The sequence below is a fragment of the Eucyclogobius newberryi genome, unplaced genomic scaffold, assembly GCF_026437365.1.
Source record: "Eucyclogobius newberryi isolate DKJ021-1_F unplaced genomic scaffold, fEucNew1.0.hap1 SCAF_16, whole genome shotgun sequence".
Classification (NCBI taxonomy): domain Eukaryota; kingdom Metazoa; phylum Chordata; class Actinopteri; order Gobiiformes; family Gobiidae; genus Eucyclogobius; species Eucyclogobius newberryi.
In genome coordinates, this window is record NW_027315790.1 from 11189417 (window position 1) to 11207043 (window position 17627).

Genomic DNA, 17627 nt, shown 5'->3' on the forward strand with positions numbered 1-17627 from the left:
AGCATTTTTATTATGCAAATCTTTGATATAAGGCAAGTCAAGGCATTTTAAAAGGAAAACGTAGCAGTTAACAGTTTTGTTAGCCTCTTCAAGTAACGAAATAAAATACTGTACAGAGAGATGCATATCAAGATCATATCATACAGAGTGATATGATATCGCTACATCCCCAATGATTCATAAGTTATGGATTGATACCTGAAATTAAGGTTGATCGCAAATCACTTTTTCCACACACAGCTATTGTTCAGTTCATAGATGCTTTCATTTTTGTTGTGAACCTTAAAATAAGCTAATACTTCATATTAAGAGTAGAGAGCACTCACGTCTTTAACATTTTTAACACTTTAAGCTGGGTTTCAAACAAACCATGACAGGGCTATAACTAATGAAACCGTTATGTTTGTTTGTATATAAATAGAGTGGTTTAAATATTTAAGACTAAATCAAATATGTGCAGTGGAGACTGAAGTGGAACAGGAGTGCCCCCCAGTGTTGATTTTGATAACATCTCTACCTGGGTGTTATGATGCCCAATGTGTGTCTGCAAAAGCTCAAAAGGTATAAATACAGAGTGTGCCTTTGATGAGTGTTATGATGAGTGTAAAATACAATCTATAATATGGAAAATATTTAACTAACTATAGATTAGCAATCTGTGTAATAAGTTACCTATGATTACATGCACAACACACATCTGATCATTATCTACTTTCTGATTGTAATCAGATTATTGAAATGTCATCTAAACAGTTGATGTAAGTAATCTGATTTCTTTCTGATAGTTAGTTAATAGATCTTATCATAATTCCATGTTCACACTTGTGTCGCATTTGTCCAAGAAAAATATGCAAAAAGGCAATTTATTGTGACAAAAACAAAACATGAAAGAGAAAAGTTTATATAGGCTTATTGAAAATTATTTTAAAATTCAGTGTTGCTGTGAAAATGTATTTATTGTCACCAGGTGTTTTCTGTGCATATACACCATGGGTCTATTATATTAGATATACACACATATCAAACATCCAATTATTGGGTGATCTCTTTTACTGGCCATGACAATTCACTGCTGTGCTGTGCCCCTATTGTAATTTATTCTGAAATATTGTGGTCTGGTCTTGCACAGTGCGCAATGCCATTATTATCGAGACGGTTTATGGAAAAACAGTGTATAAAATATACGGCCTATGGTCCAGTCCTCCGCAGGACCCCCACAATCAAAACAAATCGACCACGCGTGCTTTTTCCTGCAGCACTGACGTCACTTAAGCCCTCCCCTTCCCACCGAGTAAACAGAGCAGGAACACGTCCAAGTCACCGCCGTATGGGCATTAAGAGTGAAAACACGCTTTGTGTTCACGCGGAGGGTGAGCTGAGGTCTTGCGGGGCGTTGTGCTGCATATTGGGGAGACTTGAGGACAGTGCACTGGCTCAGACTCGAGCCATGAAGGGAGAGCGGAAGTGAAGTCACTTGACAGACCGTCCATGTTATTATTGTTATTTTGGTAGCTCTGCGATGAGAAACGGGCCGCGGGGCTGCGGGGTTTCGAGACGACGACTTTCCGCAGCCTGTCCCGGTCCAACACCAGGTCCGCACCGGGGAGAGGAGGAGAGTCAGCCTCACTGACGGCTGCTGGGGGCAGGAGGGCGCGAAGACCCCGCTCCGGCTCGGCTCCCGTTCTCCGAGCGAGCAGCGCACGACTAAGCGACAGAACAAAAACGAGTCGTTGAACATAAAGCTCAGCTGGTGCCTCCTGCGCGGTCCGTGGCTGCAGGACGTGCCGCTGCAGACATGAACGGGATCAGCAAGAGCCGTTTCGAGGTACGGCACGGGGAGTGGACCGCCACAACTGTCTGTGCTGTTGTTGTGCTCCTGTTAAATGTAATGCGCGCGTGTGTCCACATATATATCGTGTTTGCTGGTCCTAGTTTCTCTTGCAGTTGTCCGTCGTGTCGTGTTGTTGGTCAAGGGTAATCCAAAATCGTTATTGTCGTGCTGCACCAGCAGCGACAGCACAGGACTGCGGGACAGGAGGGCTGTGGCTCAGGCTGACACTGTATTTGGGGTTGAGGTTACAAGCTTGCAGGAGACTAGCCACACGCACTGATCAATGTGGACTATCAGCAGTGAATCATAGTCTCTGGATTTGGCAGATGACAGTCCAAACCCGTCCTCTAAATGTAAGGAACAGACACTAATGGTTTGTCTTGCGTTTTAGACCTGCCTGAATCCTACTTTAGTGGAGCTTCTTCCCACACCCTTTCCATCACGCCATGACACACTGGAAATAATTTGCTTGGTAAATAAACACACTATTCTACCTACAGTGGAGTTGCAGTAAAGGTGTTATCTCAAGCCACATACAGTTTATTTAGTGCATTGCACTAACATTATCAGGAGATTATATCAGTCACCATGGTTATCCTGTCTGATTGAGACCTCTTTAAAATGATAATTATTAACATATTTGGCATTTTTTGCTTTGTCTTGATGGCTCCAATCAGTCTCACTGAGCTTGAGTGTGAATGACTGCCCAAGGTGATAGTGGTACTGGTGCGTGTTGCCATATCAGTGGGTTGCTGAACATTAGTCAAAGCTTTTTTAGAAAGGAGTGAAATGATTATGTACTAGAGAGAGCAGAGTAAAGAGTCATTGAGAAGATTAATTTTGTACCATTCATCAAAGATGTGTCTTCTCAGACTTTGAGTCGCTAAACCAAAATCCTGAACATATGCAAATTACTATTCCTATGAAAAACAATTGTGTGTTGAGTGTTTTTTGCATTTGCCTCACTCTTACTTTCAGGGAGTTCAAAGGAACTCCCTGCTTGGGAATGCTGCTCTGCTGGCACTGGGTACAGGCGGATGCGATAACCTAAATGAAGCGTGCAGATCAGAGATAGTTTGTTCTCATAGTGCTTAGGTTTAGCCGACATTACTGTATGTGCAATAACTGCATTTGTGTGGCTAGAGGCCCTGTCATCTCAATGCCTGTATAAGATTGTGTTTTATTTCACCAGTAATCATCTGTCTTTACAGGATAGTTTCACATCTTTTGCAAATGTAAACAAACCGGCTACTGTCTGCCTGTATTGGACTTAATATCAACTGAATTTATCTGATGGGGGCAAGGGTGAGAGATGTGTAACGAGTTGTTGTGGCTTTAAGTCTAAATTTAGTTTTAATCTTAAATCACACTTTGGCTGGAGTCAGTGAATGTTTTGTCTCTCTAAAGTACTTATTATTGGAGTCACTAAAAATAAAATAAAATTGAGACTTGACTGAAAATGGATCACAATTTGGGGCTCAACTTGACATGACCTGGAGCCCTGTGACTAGGAAGGACTTGATGTTTTTCCTTGATGTGTCTTCTCTTCTAGTTTCAGTGTTTTATTTCAAAGGAACAAACTTGAATTAAAGCCGCGGTAGCGGCGATGATGGCTCTCGCCTTTCCGCGCGACCGCCTTCTCGCCTGTTTTTCTGCTATGTTTTGCGGCATACCAAACGACGCTCAGTAATTCACCATTGTTGATTGCGTAGTTTGCGATTCAAATATTAGTTTGTTCTGACAAATTGCAAGATTGTGCTGATCGCAGACCTGAGCAGGGAGAAAGAGAGAGAGAGCCTCTGCGACCCGGGACTTTTCATTGATGTTCAGGGGGTCAAAAATACCCGAGTTGTGGCAAAAAGAATAAAGTCTAAAGAATAAAGTCTAAAGAATAAAGTCTAAAGAATAATCATTCTTAATGCTAATGCTAATAGTAATGCTAAGAGAAGAAATGTTCCATCAAAATAAAAGAGGAAGAGGAAGTGAAGGCATTAATTGTGCCCCTGCTGGCCAATAGTGAAAAATACACAATATCTGTAATGCACTTTTTTCATGGCGTCTTGAGGAGAATATAATCCATGAGTTTCAAACAAATCAGACAATGTTGAGTTTTTTTGAGGGCGTGTTACGCGGAATATCAACATTTTTTTGAATAATTCTCAAATTTCAATGTCTTTAGGCGCAAAAAGTGTTGTTTTGAGCTCTATCGGACAAAAAACCTAGGACAAGTACAATTATGAAAAAAAAAGTCAAACATGGCGGTGCCACTTTGATTCAACATGGCTGACTTCCTGTTTATCATAGAGCGATGCTGCCAGGTATGTTTTACTCGTCACAGGTCAGAGGTCAAAAGTAGCTCTATCACTGTGCCAAGTTTCATGTGCCTAGGCCAAAGATTAAGAGTTTCATGTTTTTTCTTTTTTGAACTAGTCGGCACTGTTGCGACGGGCGTTCTCGCAAGCTCCATATCCATGTGCAATTACTGTCGTGATCACATGCAATGGTATTTGTTTATTTATTTATTTATTTGTCTATGGGAGTTTTTATTTATTTATAGGAGATCTTCTACTGAAAGTGTTTTTCAGACTTCCTATAAGTGATCTGTTCTTCTGTATCTACCTCTGTATCTACCTGCGTTGCACCAATGAAATTTCCCCATGTGGGACAATAAAGGAATATCTTATCTTATCTTATCTTATTTTATCCGAGTTTGGGCCGAGCCGATCACGTCTATGTCCCAAGTGTGCCCGAGTTGTGGCAAAATGACCATGAATAATAAGAATAATAAGAATAAGAAACCTGGCAAGAACAAAGACAATGGAATGCGACAAACCAAATATTTGTGACATGGATCATTTACAACAAAATAAGAAAACAGGACCTGGGTTTATTCAGTAATGTTGTGTAATGACTTGAAAAAACATAGGAATTGGACTTGACTTGGACTCGAAACTCACTTGAGACTTGCAAACATGAACATGGTCCCACCTCTGTAGTAGTTTTAAATTCTAAAGCCTGTATAGACAATGATTAATATGTCATGGCCTTGTAGGAGAAGATATCCCAAAGCATTTTTATCGCCTGAACAGATTTCTGCATATCATTAATTTAGTTAACCTTTACTTGGGCTGACTCAATATTTAGGCTTTGAACCTCCATCCAACATTGACTAGACTCCAAATGTTTAGTGTGTCTAGACTGTGTCTACATAAAATGTAATCACAGTCAGATTCCTTTGCTATTGCTAATTCATTATTCAGTGTTGCTTTTTTTAATGAATTTCCAGATGCAGAAACATAGACACAGAAAGAGTGACACCTGTATTCAACCAATCACAGCCAAGTGTGAACTCTCAGAAGACGCAAATATACTTAATTGACCTATTTTTATATGGATACCAAGTGCACAGCTAGGGTCTAAACATATTGACATTAATCCTTTAAGAGGGCCTATTTTTCCTAAATTGCCTGGCTAAGGCCCGAAGTCACTGGGATAGGCTCCAGTCACCCGCGACCCCGAAAGGGAACAAGCGGTAGAAAATGGATGGATGGATGGATGCCTGGCTAAAACGAGCCCCAGTTCAGACTGAAGCTGTTTCTGAACCTGGTGGAGTACGTACAATTGGCTGAACACTCAGTAGTTTTGGCCTCTGTTGCCTGAAAAACTCGAATTATAAGTGGTAAGAAGTTCTGCCCAGAGAAATATCAGATTTTGAATCACTCCTAGATTTTCTTTAAAATAAGATATTCCTTTATTGTCCCACATGGGGAAATTTCATTGATGCAACGCAGGTAGATACAGAGGTAGATACAGAAGAAAAGAACAGATCACTTATACGAAGTTTGAAAAACACTCTCAGTAGAAGATCTCTTATAAACAAAAACTCCCATAGACAAAACCTCCCATTTCCCAACAAGGGATGGAGGGGGGAAATAATGAAGATAAAAATAAATAAATAAATACATAAAATGTTTTAAAAACTTTGTTAAAAATATGAAGGTGAAGGGATGGTCTGATTGACACTAGTTAAGGCATTTGTTGAGTTTTGACAATTCCTCGTTAAAAGCTGAAGCTAATGTCACAAAAAAATGGAGGGACTTTTCCTAAAGCTTAAAAGTCCAGGTGTAATCCATATAATGTGAATGTAAATTTAGGGGTAGTTTTTAGCGTTTGGAGAACAAACTGACCCCGATTCTTTCCAGAGTGGTTGATTTGACTGGAAATAAGTTTGCCCACCTCAGCTTAAAGTGTTTCATGACACTTTTTTCTTTCCATCATTGCCCGTTGTGTTTTGATGTATTCAAAGAGCTCTCTGGCACAATATGTTTTAAATCCACCTTTGGTGCGCCGTGCCTTACCCACATCCCAGTGTTTTTCTATGCTCGTGTTTGTGCTTGAAAAAAGCCGAAGTTCCTCATTAGAAACAGCTCCCGACTCTTTGAGGACACAAGAGTATCACTGTCGGATGTGTGCAGCACCAAAGTGCATGTGGGTGTTTTCTGTGATTTAAATTCATGGCTGATCGCGGCCCACCTGATCTGAAATGTTCCCTCTCTGTTCTGTTGCGAATCACCTGCCAGCATCAGTGAGTCCCTCTCAGCAGATGGCCAGACGTCCACAGAGTAGACTAATTGAGATAAGCATGCCAGCAAGCTGAGCAGGCTGACAGAATTATAATCTCGTAAAGAGGGGCATGCTAGTTAGCATAGTTTAGGCATCTAATTGCCTTTTTTAGTCAACACTAGGTTTCCTGATACAAACAAATAGTCAAGTAATTATGAAAGACAAATGGACACAAATTAAATTAAGTTCCTCAAACCCATAACCCCAAGGGCAATTACATGTTGCTATTTATAGCCTTATGTATAGATATAATTTGGGTTGTCAATTTGTACAAAGTGGGTTTTCTGTGCTCATTATTAAATTATTAAATAAACAATATGTGCAAAATATATGTGGCATTTAGATGATGTTTGTTTAATTTTCTTTAAAGTTGTTGGGTAACGCCTTAGACATGCTTTTAGTGAAATTATTGACACCAAGTTACTGCCTCCTTTTCCAACACACTGCAGTCGACTGTTACATACCAGGTCTAATGTGTGACTTTTTCTCCTCTTTTTACCTGCCAGGTGTTCTCAAACAGCGATGAAGCTCCCATCAACAAGAAGCTTCCCAAAGAGCTTCTACTTAGGTGAGATTACTGAACACTGAACTTGCTTAATCACACACAAGTTTATACAAGTCAACACTGGATTTGGTTAGTGTTATCCATTAGCTGCAGTAGCCTTGATCTACTGTTAGTTTAGGAGCACATAATGTCTACTGTGACGGCTTTGGTATGATGCATGTCTTAGGTCTTGATGAGATGTTTTTGACCGTTTGACTGAGAGAACCAACATTACTTCCCTGGGCCGTTGTGGATGACCCATAAATCGGACACATGCAGTCATGCATGCACAGCAACCATCCTTTATGTTAATACAGATTTGTAAATTCAGCTTTAAAAAGACAGCGTGCATCTGCACATACGACAGTATGAACTGCTTATATTTTTATTCTTGCATGTTTTTGCGAGCCTTTCAAAACCCTTGGGCCCATTCAAACTGTATGTCTGTGTATGTGTGTGCTATAAATAGCCTTGTCTTTGCTGGTGGGGATTTCTGCAGTGTGGTGCTCATGCCTGCTCCAGCTGTGCTCCACTCAGAATACCAGTACGCCCATTATAACCAGCACTTTTTACTCTCTAGAAAAACATGCACTTCAGTAACACCAGTGTATGACCTAGTAGCTCATGTGTCATAACACTGACTGTAAAAAGGACTTTGAAACTGTGGAAAGTGGGTTAACTACATTTTCATGGTACATGTTAGTTCATATGTATTCCCACAGTGTAGGTACTACCATGATGACTATAGATGGATGTGTTTTGATGGAATATTTCACATGTGTTTATTGTGACAGCCTGGTCATGTTTAATGGATTGCCCACATGTTTTTTGCTTTAGTGCGTGTTTGAACTGGGAAGTTGTAAACCTTATATTTAGAACAGCAGTAGAAACTGGGAAAACCCCACACCACCAGGATATAGAACCAGCAGAGGAAGAAGTAACGGATCAATAATCCTCACATTTATTTATAGATTTATATATATAATCTTAAAACATTTGGAAATATTTTTGAAGGGCCTAAATTGAGAGAAGACTTAAATAGTTTTATAGGATACAACCTCTTTATTGATCAGTTTATATTTACTCTCATGACATGAATATGTTTGGCACTAGGGGCTTGTAACAGTACTTTTACTTGTACACTTACTCTGATGTCTGATGGTTAAACATCTGCAGAAGTAGAAGTGAGGTACAGGCTCCAAAACACACTGGCTCAGCATTGGCTCCAAAAACAACCAAATTCATGTCTGACTGGTGTTGCCATAGCAACCAGTGCTCCGCGAAGGCCCCACTTTTAGTCTGGCCACGCTTCAAAGGCCATCTTTACATTTTGTTAACAAATATGACTATGATCCTAATGCTTCTTCTGTATCTTGCCAAAATCACAACCTACACAGACAGAAGCTTGATTTAACTGAACTGTCAGAAATATACACAGATTTCATGCTTAGTTGTAGCATTAGTAAAGAAGAATGTTTATTGGGCAAGGGACATACTATTCTTCATCGGGACAAATGTCAGGACATTTCCCATGAATCTTTGAAGAGCGTCTGATAGTGAAATACTTTACAAACTGTATCCTCTGCTTTGCTTGATTTTGTTTTAATAGTGCTATTTTTATTTACACAGTATCTTAACTGTTAAATTGAGCATGATGATTATTCTTTGGTATAGATCTGTATTATGTCTTGGTTCTAGGTGGGAAATGTCCAGTGACTGAAGTCTCTGCTAAAGTTTGTTTAACTTCCATTATTGTTCACAGCCTGTCACAGATAATTAATAATGATAGAACTCATTTGAAGGCCCACTTTCACTTAAAATAGAAAGTCATATTATTTTTTCTGACGTTAAATCAATGCTTTGCTAGAGACTCATTGACCGGTTATTAGAATGAGATCAATGAGTATGCTGCATTCACGGACTGTGCTTTTCCTGTTTTGAAATAATAGATTCGTATTATTTGGCCTCCCTGGCATTAGACACTCGTATAGATTGTACAGTGAGGACATGTCCTGATATGCCCTGACCCGGCCCATAAAAACAGACAGCCTTTGTCTGATCCTATATGAAGGGAACAATGGCTGGCTCCTGTTTCCTACAGTTAAAAGGACGTTAAACCCCAGTTGCACCAAAGCCTCCACACCATTTGACCATCACAAACTCTGGATACTAGTAATATTCCACCATGTACCTCCTAGCAGGTGTAGACTCATATTAAACCAATTCTGAAACAGTGCTCTATGCAAGTGTAAACGGAGAGGGTGTAGGACCACTAAATAGAAACCTGGCCCAAAGAGTAAACTCAGCAGTAGTAGTTGGTAGTACACTTACTACAAAAGACCACCATCAGTCACGTCACAGTTGGAGAATCACTGTTCTATTGGATTTTTCTTGATTATAATAATTCCGTACACATAATGCCCATTACAGGTTTTTGAAGCCTCTCAATTGCTGTTCTTTTGTCATTAGTCACACTCTGTGGTGGAAAGATGCTTCTGTAGCCACAGCTGCCTTGGCCAGGCTGCCATCAGCCCCTTCAACAACCACTAATCATTCACGCACACGCCAAATTCATCCTAGCTACAGTGGGTGAAGTGTTTTACCACACGTCAACAGAACTTGGGGCTCCTGTCAATCGGGTTGGTGTTTGCGTGTTTTATGACTAAACCACTGTCAACCCCACTTATTAGTTGAAGCTTATATTAAGTACAATGCAAAACCTAAAAAGAAATATTTATGTTTTGGTATTTGATTGTACTGGTACATATGTGCCAGTCCTTATCTGCCTATGGCCCTGTTTGTCGGAGTGCCAGAGATTACTCATTGGCAGATTAATGGATTGAGCTGACCCAGTAGCCTGGTGCACACAGCCCTTTGTGGAAGATCGTTTCACAGCTCAAACACGAGCCGTCCGTGGGGCTCTCCTGCTACCAGCAAACACAGGTTCACTACCGATAGTACAATGTCCGTGTTTAGGGGCATACATAAACCATATAGAATAAAACGATCTATTTACAGCACATGCTATCTTTTGTCTCTCTGCAGAATATTCTCCTATCTAGATGTGGTTACGCTATGTAGGTGTGCCCAAGTATCTAAGGTAAGCAGTACCACCAATCTACATATTAGAATTGTTGTAAAAATCCAACACAGTGCCATCTACTGGTCTGCTTTGCTTTAGTGCACTCTAGCTGAAAGCCATTTATGAATGAGCTTTCTGTGGATAATGACAAAGGCTTGGCATGTGAACTGTGGATTCAGAGCTGCAGAGGCCAAACCTTTGCAGCAACATGGATTCCTGTTGCATAGTTATTTCACTTTTAGCTTTTATTATTGTTTTTGTGTGTATTCTTCAAAGTTTGTCAGCCATCTTTAAGTTTGTGCAAGTCATGTGTTTGCAGATAGTGTTTTGACACACTCTCACTTTTTATGATAAGCGTTCACCACCTCTGCCTGACCTACTTGTCTACTTGTCTCTCTGTCTATGACCCTCTCAGGCGTGGAATGTGCTGGCCCTGGACGGCAGTAACTGGCAGAAGATCGACCTATTCAACTTTCAGACTGACATTGAGGTGAGGCTTGACAGGGCAGGAGGGCCACTGGGTGTGTTACAATGTGCAGCTCGCTCATTCAGTAGCATTATCTGGCCTGAGGCTTAGTGCTGGGTCAGTAGGCTTTGGTGCCGACTGTGATGTCACAGTTTATCCTCTGTCCTGGGGCCTAAGTCTTGTCTCTTCCTCCTCCTTTTCCCTCCGTGCAACATTATTAACGCAACATTATTAACAGTATAATAAATTAAAGTGTCAACCCAGCAGAGTTTATTATGCTGTATACACTCATTGATTTGTATATGATCCAGGCTTATGTGGATCTAAGAATAAGAAATGTATAGTTCAAGCCTGTAACTGACTCTTTGAAATATTTCACAATCAGCTCTTCATATATTTAAAAATATTTTATTCACTGTCTATGATTTGTGTCTAGGGCCGGGTGGTGGAGAACATTTCGAAGAGATGTGGAGGCTTCCTGAGACAGCTGAGCCTCAGGGGCTGCCTGAGCGTGGGAGATGCCTCAATGAAGTGAGCTTCTCATTGTCTTTCAGCCATGTACTCATAACTGTGTGGCACTATGTTTTCCCATAAAATATATTTGAGTGGGTTTTATTACTTCCAGCTTTCCCTACAAGCTATCTTTCTCCAGATTCTTGAGAAAGTGCTCTAGTTTGTTTTAATATTCTATAATTGCAGTGCCTCAAGTTTTGCCATGATGTGATATATTATTTTTACAAATCAATCAATCAATCAATCACTCGATCAACCTTTATTTATAGAGCCCTTTACAACACTTAAAGGGACCAAAGTGCTTCACAATAAAATCAAGGCAATACAAAATACAAAACTAAATAAAAACAAACTGTACAAAATAAAGTGTCAATGCGTTTACATGCAAACGAAAAAACTTTTTATAACATTCGGTTTTGAGGTCTTGGACAAGCTCTGTCCTTGTCCAATTCCTGACAAGAACGTGTCGTCCTCCTAACACCAGGTGGCGATATGCGTCGTTTCAGCGGACTAATACAACCCCCCATTCCAGTTGACCTTTTGCGTCACATATAAGCAAATATCAGGTGCATTTTCGAACAACAGCAAGATGGATAGTTTTGTTCATCTCTTATGTAATGTCCGCGTTAGTTATTGTGCAGATAAAGTGCACGCTAACCCTTGTGAGTGCGGTTGTGTTCTTCCTTGTAAGCGACCGGCTTCCCTGTCTGGTTTTGTTTCCGGGGTTATAGGTCAGCGTGGATCGCGGCGCATACGCACAAGCCTTGTCTAGTTTCAGTGTGATTACGCAACTGCATAATCTGGGCGTCTCATGGATCTATTATAATATGGGGCGTCTCAATCGGAGATTTTGAACGCCGATTTCTATCGGAGTAAGGTGTTTACATGCACATGAAGATGTCTTATTGTATCGGATTAAAGCAAATATCGTTTTTTTCTTTTGCATGTAAAGTGTTAAAAGCCAGTCTGAATAAATATGTTTTTAGCCTAGATTTAAAAAGGTTCTGATAGTCTGGGACCAGAGTCTGGGACCAGAGTCTGGGACCAGCGACAGAGAAGGCTTGATCACCCCAGTGCTTAAGTCTGGCTCTGGGGACGTCCAGTAAAAGCTGATTTGACCACCTTAGAGCTTGTGTTACGAGCAGAGACAAATTGAAGCATTGGAGTGGCGTGTTATATTATGATCTTACTTTTTCTTCACAGGACTTTTGCACAGAATTGTAGAAATATTGAAGTGTTGAATTTAAATGGCTGCACCAAGATTACGGACAGCACCTGCCTCAGCCTCAGCAAGTTCTGCTCCCGACTCAAACACTTAGATCTTACGTCCTGTGTGTCCATCACCAACCACTCCCTCAAAGCCCTCAGGTAGCACACTGACAAACGGGAACCTCCATCAAAGTTACATTATACATAGGTTTGACATTGGCGTGTATTTTTTTCAGTGATGGCTGCAGATTGCTGGAGATGTTGAACTTGTCTTGGTGTGATCAGATCACACGTGATGGTATCGAGGCCCTGGCAAGAGGCTGCAGTGACTTAAAAGCACTTTTCCTCAGAGGCTGCACACAGGTAACCGTAGAGTTTATGTATCTTCACTTCACTGCCACTACTTTGTATTGCAATAAGAATTGTATTATTTATTTTAGATATTTATATGTTGACCTGTTAAAATAATCCATAATATGTGTGGTAATTTCCCTTGTTGACCAGTATAATTTGCTAAGTCTAAGTAATACCTGTTTACTGTTGTTTTCTTCTAAACTTTCTCAGTTGGATGATGGAGCTTTGAAGCACCTTCAGAAACACTGCCCAAAACTCACCACCATCAACTTGCAGTCCTGCACTGTAAGTTTAGCTTTATAATAAACTTTGAATTTGTGCATTTTAAAAGGTTTGTTTTTTCTTGCAGCAAATAACAGATGATGGCCTGGTCAGTCTTTGCAGGGGTTGCCCCAAGTTACAGAGTCTTTGTGTGTCTGGCTGCAGTAACCTCACTGATGCCTCTTTAACTGCACTGGGACTCAACTGTCCCAGACTGAAGTAAGAATAATTTATTCTCATGTTGTCCATCTGGTAATGTTTATCCGTGCCTGTGTTTGACACTGACACATTTAACCTGACGAAAATATGTATTTGAACACCCTGAAGTTTGGCAACGTCTCCCACTTAAACATTTTCATCGTAGGTGCATTTGCACTGAGAGGGACGTAAAATCACATTGTATTTTTAAATTAATTAAATTGAATTCTTTTATTTGTATGTAATTACTGTAAATAAGTAATTTTCAGACCCTTCAGACATAATTGGGAGAGAACTTGCAAAATCGCAGGGTATTTCTGTACTTAATTTCCTCACTGTTTATAATCTACATACTTCTCCTACTAGACAATTTAGTTGATGTTTGATGATGATCGTGTTCTTATGCATGTGTTTTTAGAATACTAGAAGCTGCTCGATGCTCCCATGTTACTGACGCTGGGTTTACTGTTCTTGCAAGAGTCAGTTCATTTTTCTCTCATATGTTTTACTTCTACATGCATCTTGTATATAAAGTTTTAATTCCATTGTTTTTTATTTTTCTCATAGAACTGTCATGAGCTTGAAAAAATGGACTTAGAAGAATGTATTTTGGTAAGGTTTGTGTGTTTATGTTTTGACAATATTTATTACTAATATATTGACGCTTATCTTGTCTTATATAAGCTTAACTAACTTATCTTTATATTAAATCCTACATGGTACAAGGGGTGATAAGAAATCTTTATACTGTAATAAGTCAATCATCATAAAATAACAATACAAATTGTTGATGTTTGGGTTCAAACTTTGAACCACAAATGTAGGGTAACACTTTTTAGTTTTTTACATCACAGTAAATATTTTTTGTCATCCACAGGTGACAGACAATACCTTGGTTCAACTGTCTATCCACTGCCCTCGACTACAAGCGTTGGTACAAAACTAACCCTGACCTGTGTTATGTGGCCTCTGTGCTTTACTGATGTGTCGTCTGTTGTTGTGTACAGTCTCTGTCCCACTGCGAGCTGATCACAGACGATGGCATTAGAGCTCTGAGCGGCAGCACCTGTGGCCAAGAGCGCCTCACTGTGGTGGAGCTGGACAACTGCCCCCTCATCACAGACGTGACGCTGGAGCACCTCAAGAACTGCCATCATCTGGAACGCATAGAGCTCTATGACTGTCAGCAGGTCACACGGGCTGGCATCAAGCGCATTCGGGTTAGAGAATGTTCTTATTTCAATTTACAGTTCAAATATAAAGTATTAAACCTATTTCATTTTTTTTTCTCAATTTTCTTTTGGTATGATAAAAAAACACAAACAGAACAAGACCAGAGTGTGAAAAGAAAAAATAAGGAAATAGCCCAAAGAATAAACCAGTAAATAAAAAGGTCACTCAGGCATATGTCCCCCTTTGTATGTAATCTTTCCCTTTTGTAAATGTTATTTCAGTCCAGTCCAGTCAACTTCATGCCTGTCATCCATTTTTACATCTGAGATATATTGTGTTAACGCAGGGGTGTCAAACATGCGGCCCGGTGGTGATTTTATTGCAAGTACTACGGGTCCCACAGTCCTTTGCAGCAGCCGCCCCTCCCCTGTGCTGCTCAGCGCTGTTGTGCTGCTGGAGCGTGTGCCGAGGGCCGAGAAGTGCCGACGTGCACCAAACTCTACAGACTTGAGTAGAGATGTCTGAGCGGGGAAATACAAGTGAAGCTGCTGTGAGCTCTGATTGTGTCCACACTAATGAGACTGAAGAGCTGGACATGGTGTGAATACAATCAGAATGCACTCATTTGATTCACTACATGAATAATTTGTCACTAAAATAAGCTAGAGAATTATAAGCTTTGAGTTTGTGCAGCAACAGCCAACAGGTCTGTGATATCAACATTTCATATCAGAAATCATATAACATATAAGTTAGTTAACCCTATTCCTGTTCTTGCTGCTGATACATGAATGTCAACTCATTCTTTCACCTGCTCCAGATTTGTACAACAGTGTCCACATTTATCTATTACTACAAGCTATTAATTTTTTCTATTTTTTATTGTTTAATTTGTTTAATGTTATGTTCGGCCCATGGCCAAGCCTGAGAGTCGGAATACGGACCAAAATGAGTTTGACACCCCTGTTTTAAAGTCAAATTGAATATCCGTGTTGTCAGACTTTCTGTTGTGCCTTACCAATCTGTTGTGCTTATTCCAAACCAGACATTATTTGAGATTGAATTAGGAGTAATTACATGTGGCTAATTTATTTATTTTCAAAATTGAAATGCCCTTTTTATTAATTGACACAATAACATAATGGCAATGACAATCAAACTAAATCTGCATACCCCATCTGAACCTTTCCTTTTTCTTCACAGGCCCACCTCCCTGAGATTAAAGTCCATGCTTACTTCGCTCCAGTGACTCCTCCTCCCTCTGTGCACGGAGGCGGCCAGCGTCTGTGCCGCTGCTGCATCATCCTCTGACAGTGGAGGGCCAGGGGGGGCCACCTCTGTCTACAGGTCCTGCTGCTCTGAAATGGGGGGGAGGGGCTGGGTAAGGTTTGGGGCAGGGGAGGGCTGGACCCACTCACTTCTCCTTATCAATATATGGACTGGTTGCCTCTGATTTGCTGATCAGTCGTACCTGCCCTTCCTTCTCTTTGTGCAGTGCTGCAGAAACCCAAGATTTATGTTTTGGACAGATCACAGATGGATGGACTTTCTCTGCATTTTCACATTCTCACTTTAAGAACTAAAACAGACTTCCTCTGTTATGCTCGATACACTATAGTGACCCAGGCCTTGGCTAAATAAGGCCAGGAGAGCAGACTGAGAAGGAGGTTTCTGAATGAATAACTTTACAATGCATCATGTTCAAACAGAAAAAATATGAAAATCTCTCTCTGAGGACGATCATCTCAAACAATCACTAAACCCCTCTAGTCTGTGGTCATCCTGTGAATTTTTCAACTGATCAGTAAACAACCATCAAGTTGGACAAGAAGAGCTGAGAAATACATAGAGACCCTCTAAAATACTGTTATACTGAAACCTCTGTGCGAGAGGGACACAGGAAATGGACATGCAACATACTTGTGCATCGAAAAATTATTATGTTGAGATTTTGTTATGTTTGTACAGAGAATGTTTTGCAAAAGATTACACTTATGGCAACTCACTCACGAAATAAGAGTGGGTAAAAATATTTAGTTTTATTTTACCATTTCTTTTCATTGCTTATTGTAATTGTTGATGCCTATCTATCCAGATTGAAAGATCAGATGTGTGTCTTTCTTTTTGGAAATAGAAGAGAAAACAATTGATGTGGATAAAGTGGACCTATGATTCAGAGACTTGATGTCATGAAAGCATTATGTTGCGTTTGCTACTGATGGCACTGGGCTCTCTTTACGGTGTGATTCTGTCAGCTTGTAGGCCCTTATCAATCCTGTCAGTAGCCTGTGCACTTGTTCCCACTTGACTACTTAAGCATTTGTTTACCTCCTGTGATTAGATTTGCATCACAAACATGTTTACAAGAGTAGTCTCCCTACTTTCCTAGCGGTAACCTTGTGTATTCAACCAATGGTTTTCAATAATAAGAGTGTAATGAATCTGCTCCCCTATTTGGATTTCAACCAGGGCTAATTTTTTTTTCAATTTTGCTTCAAAGTAAATTTAAAATTGGCTTTAATTAAAACATTTAAGTCTGTGTGCAAAGGCACGACAATCATATAACTTGAAAGTATTTCAAATATCTGAATTAAATAATTATTATACCATACAGAGATTTCATATTTTTTACAACCTCTCAGCCCAAAGTGTATTATTTTTAAATGTGTATGTGTAATGGCACATGCCTTGAACAGTAGTAGTGCTGTATATCACATTTTCTGGGAAGATGTGATATGTAGTAAAGAGAGGTACAGACTATAGATTACTCCTACAATACAAACCAAACATTGATCTTTTTCATTTTGGAGTTATACATAAATGGACAAAGTTCGGGCTACCATCAGTATTGATATATCAGAGTCTTGGGAGTAGTGTCAGCTTGGGGATATGCACAGGACTCTGAAAAGAACTAAAACTATAAGATTTAAACTAACACAACAGGGCAGGGGGAAAAAAAGTTCACCAACTGTGATGTTAACGCCCTGTCTCTGACAGTTTTAACAGTTTTATGTTTGAAAAAATAATAAATACGTGGAAAAATAAACAAACAATAAACACAAAAAGAAAGGGGGACTTGTCTTTTTTGTGACCATTATTCAGCTGTTGGAGTTGTGTGTAAAAACTGCCACTAGGTGTCAGCAAAGATCTACAACCATTATAGACACACCCATTTTTATTCAAACATGAAATCAAAGTGCTAACTGTCCCAAGTAATTCAAAAGAAAAAAAAATGGGATGACTAATAAATAATTTGGTTCATTCAATTTACTTTGTTCTGAAAATAAGACCAAACACATCCTTTCAGTAACGTGTTTATTTCAGAGTTTCTTTCAGGCATCGTGTTGGACAGCTGTGCGGCGCCAAAGACCCA

At 39.9% G+C, this 17627-nt stretch overlaps 1 protein-coding gene across 1 annotated transcript; it reads left to right on the plus strand.

Annotated features, from left to right (window-relative positions):
• Positions 1–1349: 1349 nt before the first annotated feature.
• fbxl2 (F-box and leucine-rich repeat protein 2) lies at positions 1350–17318 on the plus strand. The gene is made up of 14 exons (XM_072447502.1): positions 1350–1825; positions 6961–7022; positions 10044–10098; positions 10496–10570; positions 10983–11077; positions 12263–12427; positions 12505–12631; positions 12833–12907; positions 12972–13102; positions 13500–13560; positions 13649–13693; positions 13959–14015; positions 14089–14301; positions 15458–17318. The coding sequence occupies exons 1-14, from the start codon at positions 1796–1798 to the stop codon at positions 15563–15565; spliced, it is 1299 nt and encodes a 432-aa protein (XP_072303603.1). The 5' UTR covers positions 1350–1795; the 3' UTR covers positions 15566–17318.
• The last annotated feature ends 309 nt before the right edge of the window (positions 17319–17627 follow it).

What these genes read in the sequence shown, in the direction of transcription:
- fbxl2 (XM_072447502.1), top strand. Translation starts at nt 1,796, where the DNA reads ATGAACGGGATCAGCAAGAGCCGTTTCGAG. An exon ending in TCAACTTGCAGTCCTGCACT is followed by an intron (nt 12,908 to 12,971) that starts GTAAGTTTAGCT and finishes TTTTTCTTGCAG; the next exon opens with CAAATAACAGATGATGGCCT. An exon ending in CTCAACTGTCCCAGACTGAA is followed by an intron (nt 13,103 to 13,499) that starts GTAAGAATAATT and finishes ATGTGTTTTTAG; the next exon opens with AATACTAGAAGCTGCTCGAT.